At 40.0% G+C, this 12,688-nt stretch overlaps 1 protein-coding gene across 1 annotated transcript in view; it reads left to right on the top strand.

The window, feature by feature from the left end:
* Positions 1-12,688, top strand: part of KAZN (kazrin, periplakin interacting protein) — a 1,462,370-nt gene that overhangs the window by 399,680 nt on the left and 1,050,002 nt on the right. Inside the window, exon 2 of the mRNA XM_051988503.1 lies at positions 566-723. Coding sequence (XP_051844463.1) covers positions 566-723 — 158 coding nt within the window. The remainder of the gene's footprint in view (positions 1-565; positions 724-12,688) is intronic.

The following is a 12,688-nucleotide window of genomic DNA, read 5'->3' as shown; positions in this document are numbered from 1 at the left end:
AATGCTTAATGAGCACTTGTTTGATGAACATCAGCAAGAAGGCATTTAATATGTGCTAAGTGTTGAGAATACAAGGATTTTTTTTAAAAAGCAATACAATTTTTGCTTTCAAAAAGCTTACAATTTTCCCTAGGGATATCAAAATCAATTCAACAAAAATGAAGTACTGATGGGGCAAAGTACTGTGCTAGGTATTGGGAACACAAAGATTTAAAAAATATTAAATTCCTACCCTCAAAGAGTTTACATTACACTGGGGATAAATATATACTAGTGTATATACATTCATACTTGGGGTCACCTAAAAATTTCTTGGGTGAAAGGGGGCGTGAGTGGAAAAACTTTAAGAAGCCCTCATCTTCTAGATCCAAGCAATTAACAAACACTTATAAACCTTTGCTCCATATCAAACACTGGGGATACAAAGGCAAATTCAGGAATACCCTCTGTCCTCAAAAATGTTCAGTCGATCAAGGGGAGAGAAAGTACACAATATAGAATCTTCTCCCCTAATACCCACCTGATTCGATGCCTTTCTCCTTTGTTTCCTGTATTCTTTTTACAGCTGTGCAGTCCTTACACACCTTAAATGACCAGATCTCCCACTTTGTGGTCACCAAGTCGAAGACCCTAGAGGAGGATAAAGACCCCTTTCTACCCACAGAAAAAGAATCTCTGAAGAACTCAATGACATTGATGAGACATCTCCTAATGGATGCCCAGGTACAAAGCACCAAGGAAAAGCTTTTAAAGCCAGAGCCTTCGAAATGTTTATTCTCCATCCCCACCTCCTCCACTGTCTGAATGGGGGGAGGGGGCTGTTGTCCGGGCATCTAATCTGTGGGAACAAGTACAACTCTCACAGTCATTGATAGCCGCCTTCTGGCGTGAGACAAATAGCCATGAAGGAGACGTTCTATGATATGGAAGATTGGATTGTTGAATAGGTCATATTTCAAGTTCAGGGTTTAAAAAAGCTTGTTTTAAGCCAAAGTCAGAAGGCTTTAAAAGAAAAAAGGAATATAGTTGTTGTCTCTGAGAATCTAGCAAATCTTTTGTTATCTCTGAAAAAGTTAAAATCCATTTTCTTGCAAGCTTGACAGGTCACAGCCTTCAAAGGTTCTTGGAGTAAATACTCTTACCTGAAAGTCAAGCCATCTAATCCTTGACTTTTAGGTAGATTGAATAGATTGGCAATTAAACAGGCCAGGGCCACAAGTGCTGTTTTGGGACATTTTTACTTGCTAATACATATTATTCGATTTCTATCATGGTGGCTGAGTTTTTTTTCCCTTCCCACATCTCGTATACTAATTCATTTATATTTCATGTGTAGCTCAAAATGTTAGTAAAGTACCTATTCCTAGCTTCATTGGTGGGTGATTCTCCCCTGGGAGACAGGTAGCCAAACACTGGGTGTTTGAGTAATGGGTTTTCATGGTAGAGAAACACAATGAAATTAAGCTTTTGTGAAAGAGTCTTTTCTGGTCTCCAGCTGTAACATCTTCAGAATTGTCATTATTTCCAATAAGTTGACATGAAATCCATTTCCCCTGCTTTCTTTTTTGGTTGAACATTACTAAAGAAGGATTATCACCATGTTTTTTTCTGTGAAAAATCTTAGACCAATCTTCCATTCCAGGTTGGCTAATTTTGGCATCTGTATCTCTTTGTACATATGCACATATATGGGTATGTATATATATATACACACACATATACTTTTTAAAAATCTTTTCCTTTTTAACTAGTGACCCTGTAACCTGAGTCCCTTATCAATGAGCTCTATTCTTTGTCAGGGATATTACAGAAAGGATTACTGCTTCAGGTCAGGGTTAGACAAGATGACCTCTAAACTCCAAGAGTCTATGATTCCACCTCTTAACTGGGCAAAGCTTTTAATCATTCCCCGTGCATTAACGAGGGTTCCATGGGATTTGTGTGCTGAAAATACCCCAAATTATGCAAATCCTTTCATTGCTATTCACAGTCCCCCTCCTCTCTCTTTTACAATGAGTAGCTCACTCAGCCTCCCCTCTTTACTCTAGAGAGTCCTTTGGAAAATGGAAGTATTCTGAGGATACAACAGCCAATTTAAAAGCCCAGAGAAAGAAATTTTTAAACAATTTACACAATAAAAGAGAGCAAATTGTCCTCCCTAAGGATTAGCTGTCCCATGTGCGGCTCCCCTGTGCTTGGGCCCTAAACACTCCATTTGAGGGAAGCCTCTGGATGGATTGCTAACGATATTCTCTGAGCTCCAGCTTGCCAGGCTTCTAGCTATAGAAATGTTTGGGCGCATCTGTCTCCCGCCCCCACTGTGTCTTGCCTCCCCCTTTCTAGGATTTGGCTTTGAAAACTGAACTTTTCTTAAGGACGCCCCCCTTCCCACCCCCATCGATGCACTTGGCATCTTGAGTCCCTGAGAGTCTGAGGGAATGAAGGATTCTCTCTCAGGCAGTTAAAACGGACCCAGAATTTACAGAGTTTTTAGAATGTTCAGCGATGTCAGAGATCCCGTTGTCTCTGCTCTCATCCCAAATCAATGTTTCTTGACCTTTTGCTTTCCTCTGCGAAATGACTTGGTAAGTGGGAGTGGGGAGGACTCCTTATGAGTTAGCCACCCTCCATGGTGGGGGGCAGAGGAGGATCGAAGCTGACTTTCCCATCATCACACTGGGAAGAGACAGAAAAAGTCAAGAAGGGAAGTGTGTGAATATGTGTGTGTGTACACATATGTATAGGAGAGCATCACATACAAACTATATATATAAAATCTCCATATATATATACAATGCAATGTGTACATATATGTAGAAACATGTGCATCCCTATATACATTTTGCATATAAAAATCCATATACATGTAAGTATGTATAAACAATACATACATGTCTACATGTGCATACAAACATACATGTATACTTACATCTATGTAGACTTGTATCTACACACACATACGTTTCTTGAAAGTTTTACGTTGTGCACACTACTTTTATGGAATACACTGTCTCATTTGAGTGCCTGGATGATGCTGGAAGGTCATTATTGCAGCTATCCGTAGAGTAGCACTTGGACTTGGTCATAATGATGATGGCTCGTTTGTCTGGGGTGTTAATGTCTGAAAGGGTCTTGCTCATGACCAGTGAGGGTACAGGGAAAGAAAGCTGAGACCGAGAGTCAGAGGGATGAGATAAATAACAATTCCTAGTTAGAAATAAACAGTGTGACAAATACACAGTGGCCATTCTCTTTGCCGAAAGGTCAGTTTATTTAGGAGAAGATGGTTACAGACAAAATGAAGAGGTAAAATAGGCATCAGGAGAGCAACAGGGCAACCAAGGAAAGGAGTTTGGAAGAATCCACTGAAGATACATGGCAGGAGGTGTGAGTGTGCCATTGACCCACAAGTTAAATCCACAGAGGAATTTAGCAGGTTAACTAGAGTTAGCTATGGTGAGAAACAAGATGCCATTAAAGGGAAGACACAATGAGGGAGAGAAAGAGAGCACCACAAGAGGATTTTGGCTCTGCTGCTGGCTCTTTTTATTATTGTGTTAGTCATGTAACCTTTCTGGTTTTGTAAAATTTGTAAAAAAGAAAAGAGAAAAGAAAATGAAAGGAAAAGAAAGGAAAGGAAAGAAAAAGAAAAGAAAAAAAGGAAAGGAAAGAAAAAGAAAAGAAAAAAAGAAAAGGAAAGAAAAAGAAAAAAAAAAACAACCCAGTGGTGATGGTGGTAGTAGTGGTGGTTGATATGCAGTTCCAGGCACTATTGCTGTATGTGATGATGTCCTGCCTTCTAATAGCGATGAGTTTCTCCAATTTGCCCTAGCTTTCAAATTCAGACAGGATTGAGGAGGTTGCTGTCAGCCTTAGTCTAAAGAGACAGCATTCATGTCTTTTCTCTGAAGGCTTGCTAACTTCCTGAAACATTGCAGGGGGTTATGATTGACTGTGGGTCCAATGGAGAAGTCAGTGAGAGCCGGGATGCCGAGAGATTGGGTGCGTCACCAGCAGTACAGGAGAATGAGGAGGATCTGTACGTCCTCCACCAGCTCAGAAAACAGCCCGTCATCCCCTAGTAGTCAGGACCTAGGATATGCAGTAGAAAGATAACTGTATTAATAAACTGTAAAACCCATGTTCAGATCCTGGTTTTGCTATCCGCTCTCTGCCAGTGTGACCTTGAGCACAACCCTCAAGCTCTTGGGCTCTCAGTTTTCTCCTTTGTAAAATGCAAGGGATGTGCTAAAGGGCTTCTAAGGCCCCTTTCTAGCCCAGGCCCTATGATCCTAGAGAGTTTGCCTGAAGCAAGCTGAGATTAAAAGACTGGCCCTGAGCCCCAGGGCATGTGTCACAGGTGGAATTTTCTTGGTTGCAAGGTCAGCCATCTTTGCCTCCTAGACTCTGTCCCCTTGTGCCATTCTGAAAGCATGTTTTTGAAAGGAACACAGCTGAATCTAGGAAAGTCTTAAGGAAGCACCGACAGCTGAAGAAATGCTGCCTTTTTGGCAATAAGGGGAGGTGGGTGATAAAGTGGGAGAAGTCTGGCCTGGAAGTCACAGCCTGGTTCAGACCTTTCCACGTATCCTGGCACTCTGGTCTACCTCGTGGGAGATCATGTATATGACTGCTTTACATACTGAGGTGCCTGATTCCAAGTTTAGTGCTCCATCCACCTGTGGAGGAGGTTCTGGGGCTTAGGTGGTTGGCAGAGAGAGCCTGAAGTACTGATAACATTAATCCCTAAGAGAAGAAGGGAAGGGCACAGTTTGGGGTCAGCTCAATTTATTCTGTATCTCTCTCTTGTCCTCTAATAGGATCCTAAGGTCTTTGAAGGCAGGGATTGGTTTTTTGCCCTTTCTGTCTTCAGCACTTTGCCTGGCGCATAATAGGTGCTCCTTAAATGCTTGTTGACCGAATGACTGACAGACTATGCTCATGGAAACTTGAGTTTCCTTGGCTGTATTGGCTCATCCTTAAGAAAGCAATCTAGTTCATAAACATTACGATATCTTGTGAGATCTCAGTGACCAGAATTGACAGTCCTTTGGGCAGAGCATGAGCAGGTAAGAGTATGGTACTCGCATTATTTCCTACTTACCCTTAGTCACGCGATGAGTGTTGCCTCAGTCAAACTGAGATCTGGAAAAGACCTTAGCTTACAAAACCTTGCATGCAGGGTCATCTCCAGTAATCCCGATCTCTACCCAGATGGCCCTGGAGGAGAGAGTGAGCCCTCCTTCTCTGGAATGCAATTTACTCCCCATTGTGGCATTTTCTTGGCAAAGATCTGGAGTGTTTTGCTATTTCCTTCTCTAGATCATTTTACATATGAGGAAACTGAGGCAAACAGTGACGTGACTTGCACAGGATCACACAGCTAGTGTCTGAAGCCAGATGTGAAAACATAAATTCCTGATTACAAACTTAGTGCTCTATCCGTTGAGCCACCTAGTGATGAGGTCCTGGGTCCCTAGGTGAGATTGGCAGAGAGCCTGAAGTAGTGATAAAATTACTTTCTAAGGAAAGCAGGGAAGGGCATGGATGGAAATCACCTCAACCTATTAGTCCTCCCCTCTGTGGAGGTCGTGGGTAATCCAGCCTCGCTGTGTCCAGTCATAAATCCAAGTTACATCAAACCCCTAAGGTTAAATCTCCCCTGTAAATCTGTCCATGGCCTACGCCATCTCTGCTGAATCCTTTTTGGGTTAAATCACCACAGTGTTCTTCCTCGTGGTGTTTTTCTCCCTCCCCATCCCCCATGCCTCATGGTATCTTTCCTCTCATCCCCCTATCTTGCCTCATGGTTTCTTTCTCCTTCTTATATCTAACTAATTATTTTCAGGTGCTAAATCCCTCTATGGTTTCTGCCAGTTAATAGCGTACTCCCACCCCATGGCATATTCCTTTAATGGATTCTTCCAAACTCCTTTCCTTGGAATCCTATTGCTCTCCCAACTTATTTCACATTTACCATTCCTGGTGTCTATTGTATCCCTTCATTTTGTTTGTAACCTCTTCTCATAAATAAACCTCCCTTTTATTAAATGGTGTTTCACACGATCAAACCCCAACATTTGGTACATACATTAATCTCATCCTTTGGTGCTGAACTTCAAATATATCACTAAGATAACTGCATTTTAAACCCCATTGTACTTATTCTGTACATAGAATGTGGCTGATGTAGACACCAGATGATGGTAAACAGCAAATATTAGGCCTAGATCATGAGAATAGACATTCTCTTTGGCAAAAGACAGATATATCAGACAGCGAGGTGGTGCAGTGGATAGAGCACCACCCTGAAGTCAGGAGTTCAAATCTGGTCTCAGACACTTAACCCTTCCTAGCTGTGTGACTCTGGGCAAATCACTTAATCCCAATTGCCTCAGAGGAGAGAGAGAGAGAGAGAGAGAGAGAGAGAGAGAGAGAGAGAGAGAGAGAGAGAAAGAGAGAGAGAGAGAGAGAGAGAGAGAGAGAGAGAGAGAGAGAGAGAGAGAGAGAGAGAGATTTAGGAGATTACAGACAAAATGAAGGTTTACAATAGATATTAGGACTTGTAAATAAGAAATAGAACTAGGAGAGTATAGAAAGGGGTTTTAATAATTAATGATGGAAAGGATGCCCTTAGTTGACAGGCCAATCCTGAAAGGGACTTAGCACCCCAGCTATCAGAAGGACAAGTGGGGTTGAGAAGCATAGTTCTGTCTGAGGGCAGGAACTTTTAAACTTTTTGGGTGGTTGTATCCCCAGCAGCTGTCACAGTGCCTGGCAACCAGCAGATGCTTAATAAGTGCTTGTTGATGAAATGTTATCAGCCAGTATGACTGTTAGAGCAGTGAGGTCATATCTATTACCTCTCAGGACAGCCTGTGCACCTACTGGAGGTCAGCCTGTTCTCTCTGTGGGAGCCTGTAAGCTCTTCTATGGAATCCTTTTGCCTGGCCCCGTAATAAGCTCAGCACCCTGCTTATAACGGCTTTTAAGAGCATTGATGATGATGAAACACTCTGACATCAGCTTACAAACCCAAGGAAGTCGAGCACAAATACCCTCCGAGAACCCGGAGGCAGATCCAAGTGTGACGAAGGAAAAGGTGTCATCCATTCAAGTCATATCTGTCTTGGAGGCAATAAATCCTGCTTAGGGGAGAAGCCGGCAGCCAAGCAGAGCCTGGCCACGGAATTCCACCGCTGAGGATTAGAGCTGAGAGCAAACAGGACTTCCTGGCACAATAGGGATGCCAGGCGTGATGGACAGGCCGGACAATCCTTCGAACTGAATGGGATCCAGGAATAACTTCTCTTGGGGGACAGCGGGAAGGGCCGTGCCTTTGTCTATTCATTTCCTTAATATATTCTGCATGTTGCTAGTGGTGATGCTGGGGAGGGGCCACATCATGAAGGCAAAATGCCCCCCTTTACATTTCTTTTCACTGATGTCTTCCCAGTTTCCCTAGAATGCTGAACTTGGAATATCTGGATTGATTCAGAAACTTGACTCAGTATCTTTCCCTCTTCAAGACTCAGTCTCCCAAGAAACTTGCCGACTCAGCCCTCCATGATGAGATGCATAACACCGAGGGGAGGGCTGGTACTTTGGGGGAGAAGATGGCTGTGTGACTCTGCATACTAAAAGGCGTTGATTACAGAAAATTAAGTCTCCCACTGGCATTTCTTTTCTTTCCTCCTCTCCCCCAAAGATAGCATCCTGTTCATCAAGGAGAGAACTGGCTATTTTGGGGCAAGCAGCCCCATCTTTTCATTTGGTTGAAAGAACATTGGCCTTAGGTTCATTTCCATCTCTGGATGAGGACACCTTGATGGTACCAAGTCTGGAGACAGGAAAACCCAAATTTATATCCAGCCTCAGACACTTACTAGCTGTGTGACCCTGGACAAGTAAATCACTTTACTCCTTTTGCCTCAGTTTCCTCATCTGTAAAATTAAGGGCTTGGACTTAGACAGTCTCAGAAATTTCCAGCATCAGTTGATCAACAAACATTTATCAAGTTTGTGGCTCAGTAAGTGCTTACTTCACAGGCCAGCAATGTCATATATTGCTTCTAGGACTAGTATGGATCCTACATTAAGTAATGATGGCTGGAAAGTGTCCTGTAAACATCTGGTATCTGAAAGGAGAAGTGCTGCCTTCTGTACTGCTAGTCACAAAGTGGTATGATGATTAAAGATATGTTTTGATCTTCTGGAATTGAGCCAAAATGTTTATAGCTAGTGTGTATCTACTCCCAATTAGTAGAAAAGATGAACCCAAAATCATTTAAAAGGAAGAAAACAGGATTCTAACCTCCGAATAGCTCCCAAAGAAAAGTCCTGAATTTTTGCAAAGATGCTGATGAACCAGAGAACACCAGAGAAGGATGATAATGAAGATGATGAAGGTCCCATTGGAGATGATGAGAATTCTTGGGATGTGGCATTCAAAGAACAAATCTGGCTGCCTGGTGATAGAGGGCAGAAGAACCATCACTAAGTATTTGAACACCTGTCTGAGGGAGAACAATTTCTGTAGTTCTGCTTGGCCCCAGAGAGAACAGAACCAGGAGTCACGGGAGAAAGTTGCAAAAAGATAAGTTATCTATAAGGAAAAACTTGTTGACTATGAGAACGGCATCCAAGGTCAATGAGTGTTTCTTAGGTGGTGACTTTTCCTCCCCTGGATGTCTTAAAGTGAAGGCCAGATAAAGACTTAAGACATATGGTGAGAGGAATTTTTTATTTTTAAGGCATGGATTGACTTCTGAAGTCCCTTCCAAAATTAAGATTCTATGATTTTCTGAAAGTAAATGAATGCCTAGAATATAAAGAAAAAGTCAGTGGGTCCTAAAGAAATACTGTATATACTATCTCTTTTTGAATCAATCTGTCAATAATTATCTTTTGCTTAATAGTATTTTATTTTCTCCAATTTACATGCAAAGATAGTTTTTTTTTTTTTTATCATTCCTCTTTGTGAGATTCTGAGCTTCAAATTTTTCTCCTTTTCCTTCCTGCTTCCATTCTTAAGACAGCAATCTGACACGTGATACATGTACAATCACATTAAACATATTTCCACATTAGTCATTTAGTCATATTGTGAAAGAAGAATCATTACAAAAGGGGAAAAAAAACACGAGAAAGGAAAAACCTCCCCCAAACCTGAAAAAGTGAAAATAGTATGCTTCAATTTGTATTCAGACTCCATAGCTCTTTCTCTGGATATGGATAGCATTTTCCATCACAAGTCTTTTGAAATTTTTTGAAATTGTCTTGGATCATTGTATTGCTGAGAAGAGCTAAGTCTATCATAGTGGTTCACCTTATAATGTTGCTGTGACTACATACAGTTTTCTCCTGGTTCTGCTTACTTCACTCAGCATTAGTTCATGTTAAGTCTTTCCAGATTTTTTTGAAATCTGCTTGCTTATCATTTTTTTTTAAAAAAATAACTTTTTATTGACAGAACCCATGCCAGGGTAATTTTTTACATTATCCCTTGCACTCACTTCTGTTCTGATTTTCCCCCTCCCTGCCTCCCCCCCTTCCCCAGATGGCATTGCTTATCATTTCTTATAGAAAAATTGAGTTCCATTACATCCATATAAGCACAACTTGTTCAGTCATTCCCCAACCAATGGGCATCCACTCAATTTCTAATTCTTTGTCACCATTAAAAGAACTGCTATAAATATTTTTGTTCATATGTCCTTTCCCCCTTTTTATGATCTCTGGGATACAGACTCTAGCAGTAGTATTGCTGGATCAAAGGGCATGCACAGTTTTATAGCCCTTTGGGAATATTTCCAAATTGCCCTCCAAAATGATTGGATCAGTTCACAATTCCGCCAACAATTTTTTAATGTTCAATTTTCCCATATCTTCTTCAACATACATCATTTTTCTTTTCTGATATATTAACCAATCTGATAGGTAAGAGGTGGTACCTAGGATTTATTTTAATTTGTATTTCTCTAATCAATAGTGGTTTAGAGAATTTTTATATTATTATAGATAGCATTAATGTCTTCATATGCAAATTGCCTGTTCGTATCATTTTACCATTTATCAATTGGGGAATGACTTTTTTTTTTTTTTGTAAATTCAATTCAGCTCTCTCTCTATATTAGAAATGAGGCCTCTATCAGAAACACTGTTTCCTAACTTTCTGCTTTATTTCTAATCTTGGCTGCATTAGTTTTGTTTGTGCAAAACCCTTTTAATTTAATGTAATCAAAATTATTCATTTTCCATTTCATAATGTTCTCCATCTCTTTTTTGGTCATAAATTCTTCCCTTATTTATTGAACATCCACTACATCTCAGTCATTGCGCTTATATGTCAGCAGGTTGATTGCTGTCCTTCATGCTTGAAGAAGACTAGAATAGTCAGAGTCATGGCATACTGTGTTTGATTGTGGGTGATCAGACCTATCTTAGCTTAGAAGATTGCCACAGGTTGGGCACAAATAATCCATATGAACATTTAAAGTGGAAAAATCTCTAAATTTGTCCATTTCACATTTCTTTTGAGCTACTGCAATTCTACTTTGTTCATAAAGCACAACATCCTTTTTCATGCAGACATCCCATGTTGGGTGGTCCTATGACAGAGTTTCCCATGATATATGTACTAGTGATATATATGTGTGTGTGTGTACATATATGTATAATGAGTATATATATATATATATATATATATATATATATATAAAATAAGTATATACATATAACATACATACATATCTATATCTATCTATATAGAGAAAATGAATCAATCCCTAATTGAAATTATTTTATATTCTAATGGGGGAAACACCAAAAAACATACATATGTACATACATGTACTGCATAAATATAAATATATGCAAAGTAGTTAAATACATGGCCATTTGGGAGGCAAGGCTCTAGCATTTGGGGGGCAGGTATACTGAGGGTGGTGTTTAAGCTGAACTCTGAAAGAAGAGAGGGGTTCTGTGAGTCAGAAGTAAGGAGGAAAAACATTCTAGCACAATAACTAGAACAAAGGCCATAGCTATGAGAGATGGAATGTCATATGTGAAGGACAGAGAGAAAGACAATTTAGCACAATTGTGGGAGGGAAAAGTAATAATGTCCAATGAGCCTGAAAAGGTGGGTTACTATTTGATTGCTGTGGGGTTTAAAACCTAAACAGAGTTTATATTTTATCCTGGAGATAATAAAAAACCACTGGAGTTGGTTTAATTGCAGATCACATGGTCAGATCTGTATTTAGCATCAGTGTGTAGAATAGACTGGGATGGGGAAAGACTTGAGATGGGCAGACTGCTAAGGAAGTTTTGCAATAATCTAGGTAAGAGGTGGTGACTGAATGTGCTGCCTGTCTGAAAGGAGAGATGAGGTCAGATGACAGAAATCTTATGAATATGGAAATGGCAAGGCTTGGCAAACTGATTGGATATTTGGAGCAAAGGAGAGTTGAAGACTCAAGAATAATACCTAGATTGCAAACCTGACACACTGGAAGAATGATGATGCCTTAGGCAGAAAGAAGAAAGATATTAGAGGCTAGGATAATGAGTTCAGCTTTAGATGTGCTAAGTTTGATATCTCCCAGACATCCAGTTTAAAATGTTCAGTAAGCAACTAGTTATGTATGACTGAAGTTCATTCAAGAGATTAAGGCTGGATATGTAGACCTGGGAATTATGAGCATGGAGATAACAGTTAAACCCATGGTAATTGAGGGGGTCAGGAAACAATTTGTATTCACCTCCCTTCATTTCTTCTCTTTCCCTTTCATTTCTTTCTCTTTACTTTATGTGAAAAACTGAAGGTAGTGAAGGTACCAGGCTGAATTTTGTGAATGAGAAAGGTCAACATTTATTGACACAATGGGATAGCTCTAACTTTGTTGCGCTTTAAAAAAAAATTACTTTGCTCTCTAGACCGAGAGATACTTTACCTTTTTGTGTGCTCTACTCCTCTAACAGTCTGGTAAAGCCTATGGAACCCTTGGCAGAATAATATTTTTAAATGTATAAGATAAAATACATAAGACTACAAGGAAGGTTATCTCAGAATATTGTTATCCAAATGTTTTTAAGAACAGTTTTATGATTAAGAAACTTTAAGAACCAGTTCAGGTTAAGAAACCTTGTTCTAGACTGAGAAAGTAGTTTATATTTGTCATCTTTAAGTATTTGAAGGATTGTCAACTTAAAGAAGGATTTAAATAGTTCTACTTGGTTTCAGAAAGCAATACAAGGAGGAAGGAAGGAAAGAAGAAAAGGAGAAGAAAGAAAGAAGGAGGCAAAGAAGGAAGAAATCAAGAAAAGAAGGAGGAAAAGGATAGAAGGAAGAAGGAAGGGATGTAAGGAAGGAAAGAATGGAAAAGGAAGGAGGGAAAAAAAAGGAAAGATGGAAGAAATGAAGAAAGGGAGAGAGAAATAAAGAAGAAGGAGAAAGGGAAGGAAGAAGAAAAAAGAGGCAAGAGATGTGTCAAGGAAGGAAGGAAGAAAATAAGGATGGAAGGAAGAAGAAAAAGGAAAGGTGAAAGGAAGGAATAAAGGAAAAAATAAAGGAATAAGGGAGTGAAGTAAAAAAAGAAAGGAGAGAAAAAGGGAAGGATAAAAGGAAAGAAAGAAGGGATAGAACAAAGGAAGGAATAAAGAAAAAAGGGAAAGAGAGAAAAAGGAA

The sequence above is a fragment of the Antechinus flavipes genome, chromosome 3 (assembly GCF_016432865.1).
Source record: "Antechinus flavipes isolate AdamAnt ecotype Samford, QLD, Australia chromosome 3, AdamAnt_v2, whole genome shotgun sequence".
Taxonomy (NCBI): domain Eukaryota; kingdom Metazoa; phylum Chordata; class Mammalia; order Dasyuromorphia; family Dasyuridae; genus Antechinus; species Antechinus flavipes.
This window is presented reverse-complemented; position numbering and strand designations above follow the sequence as displayed.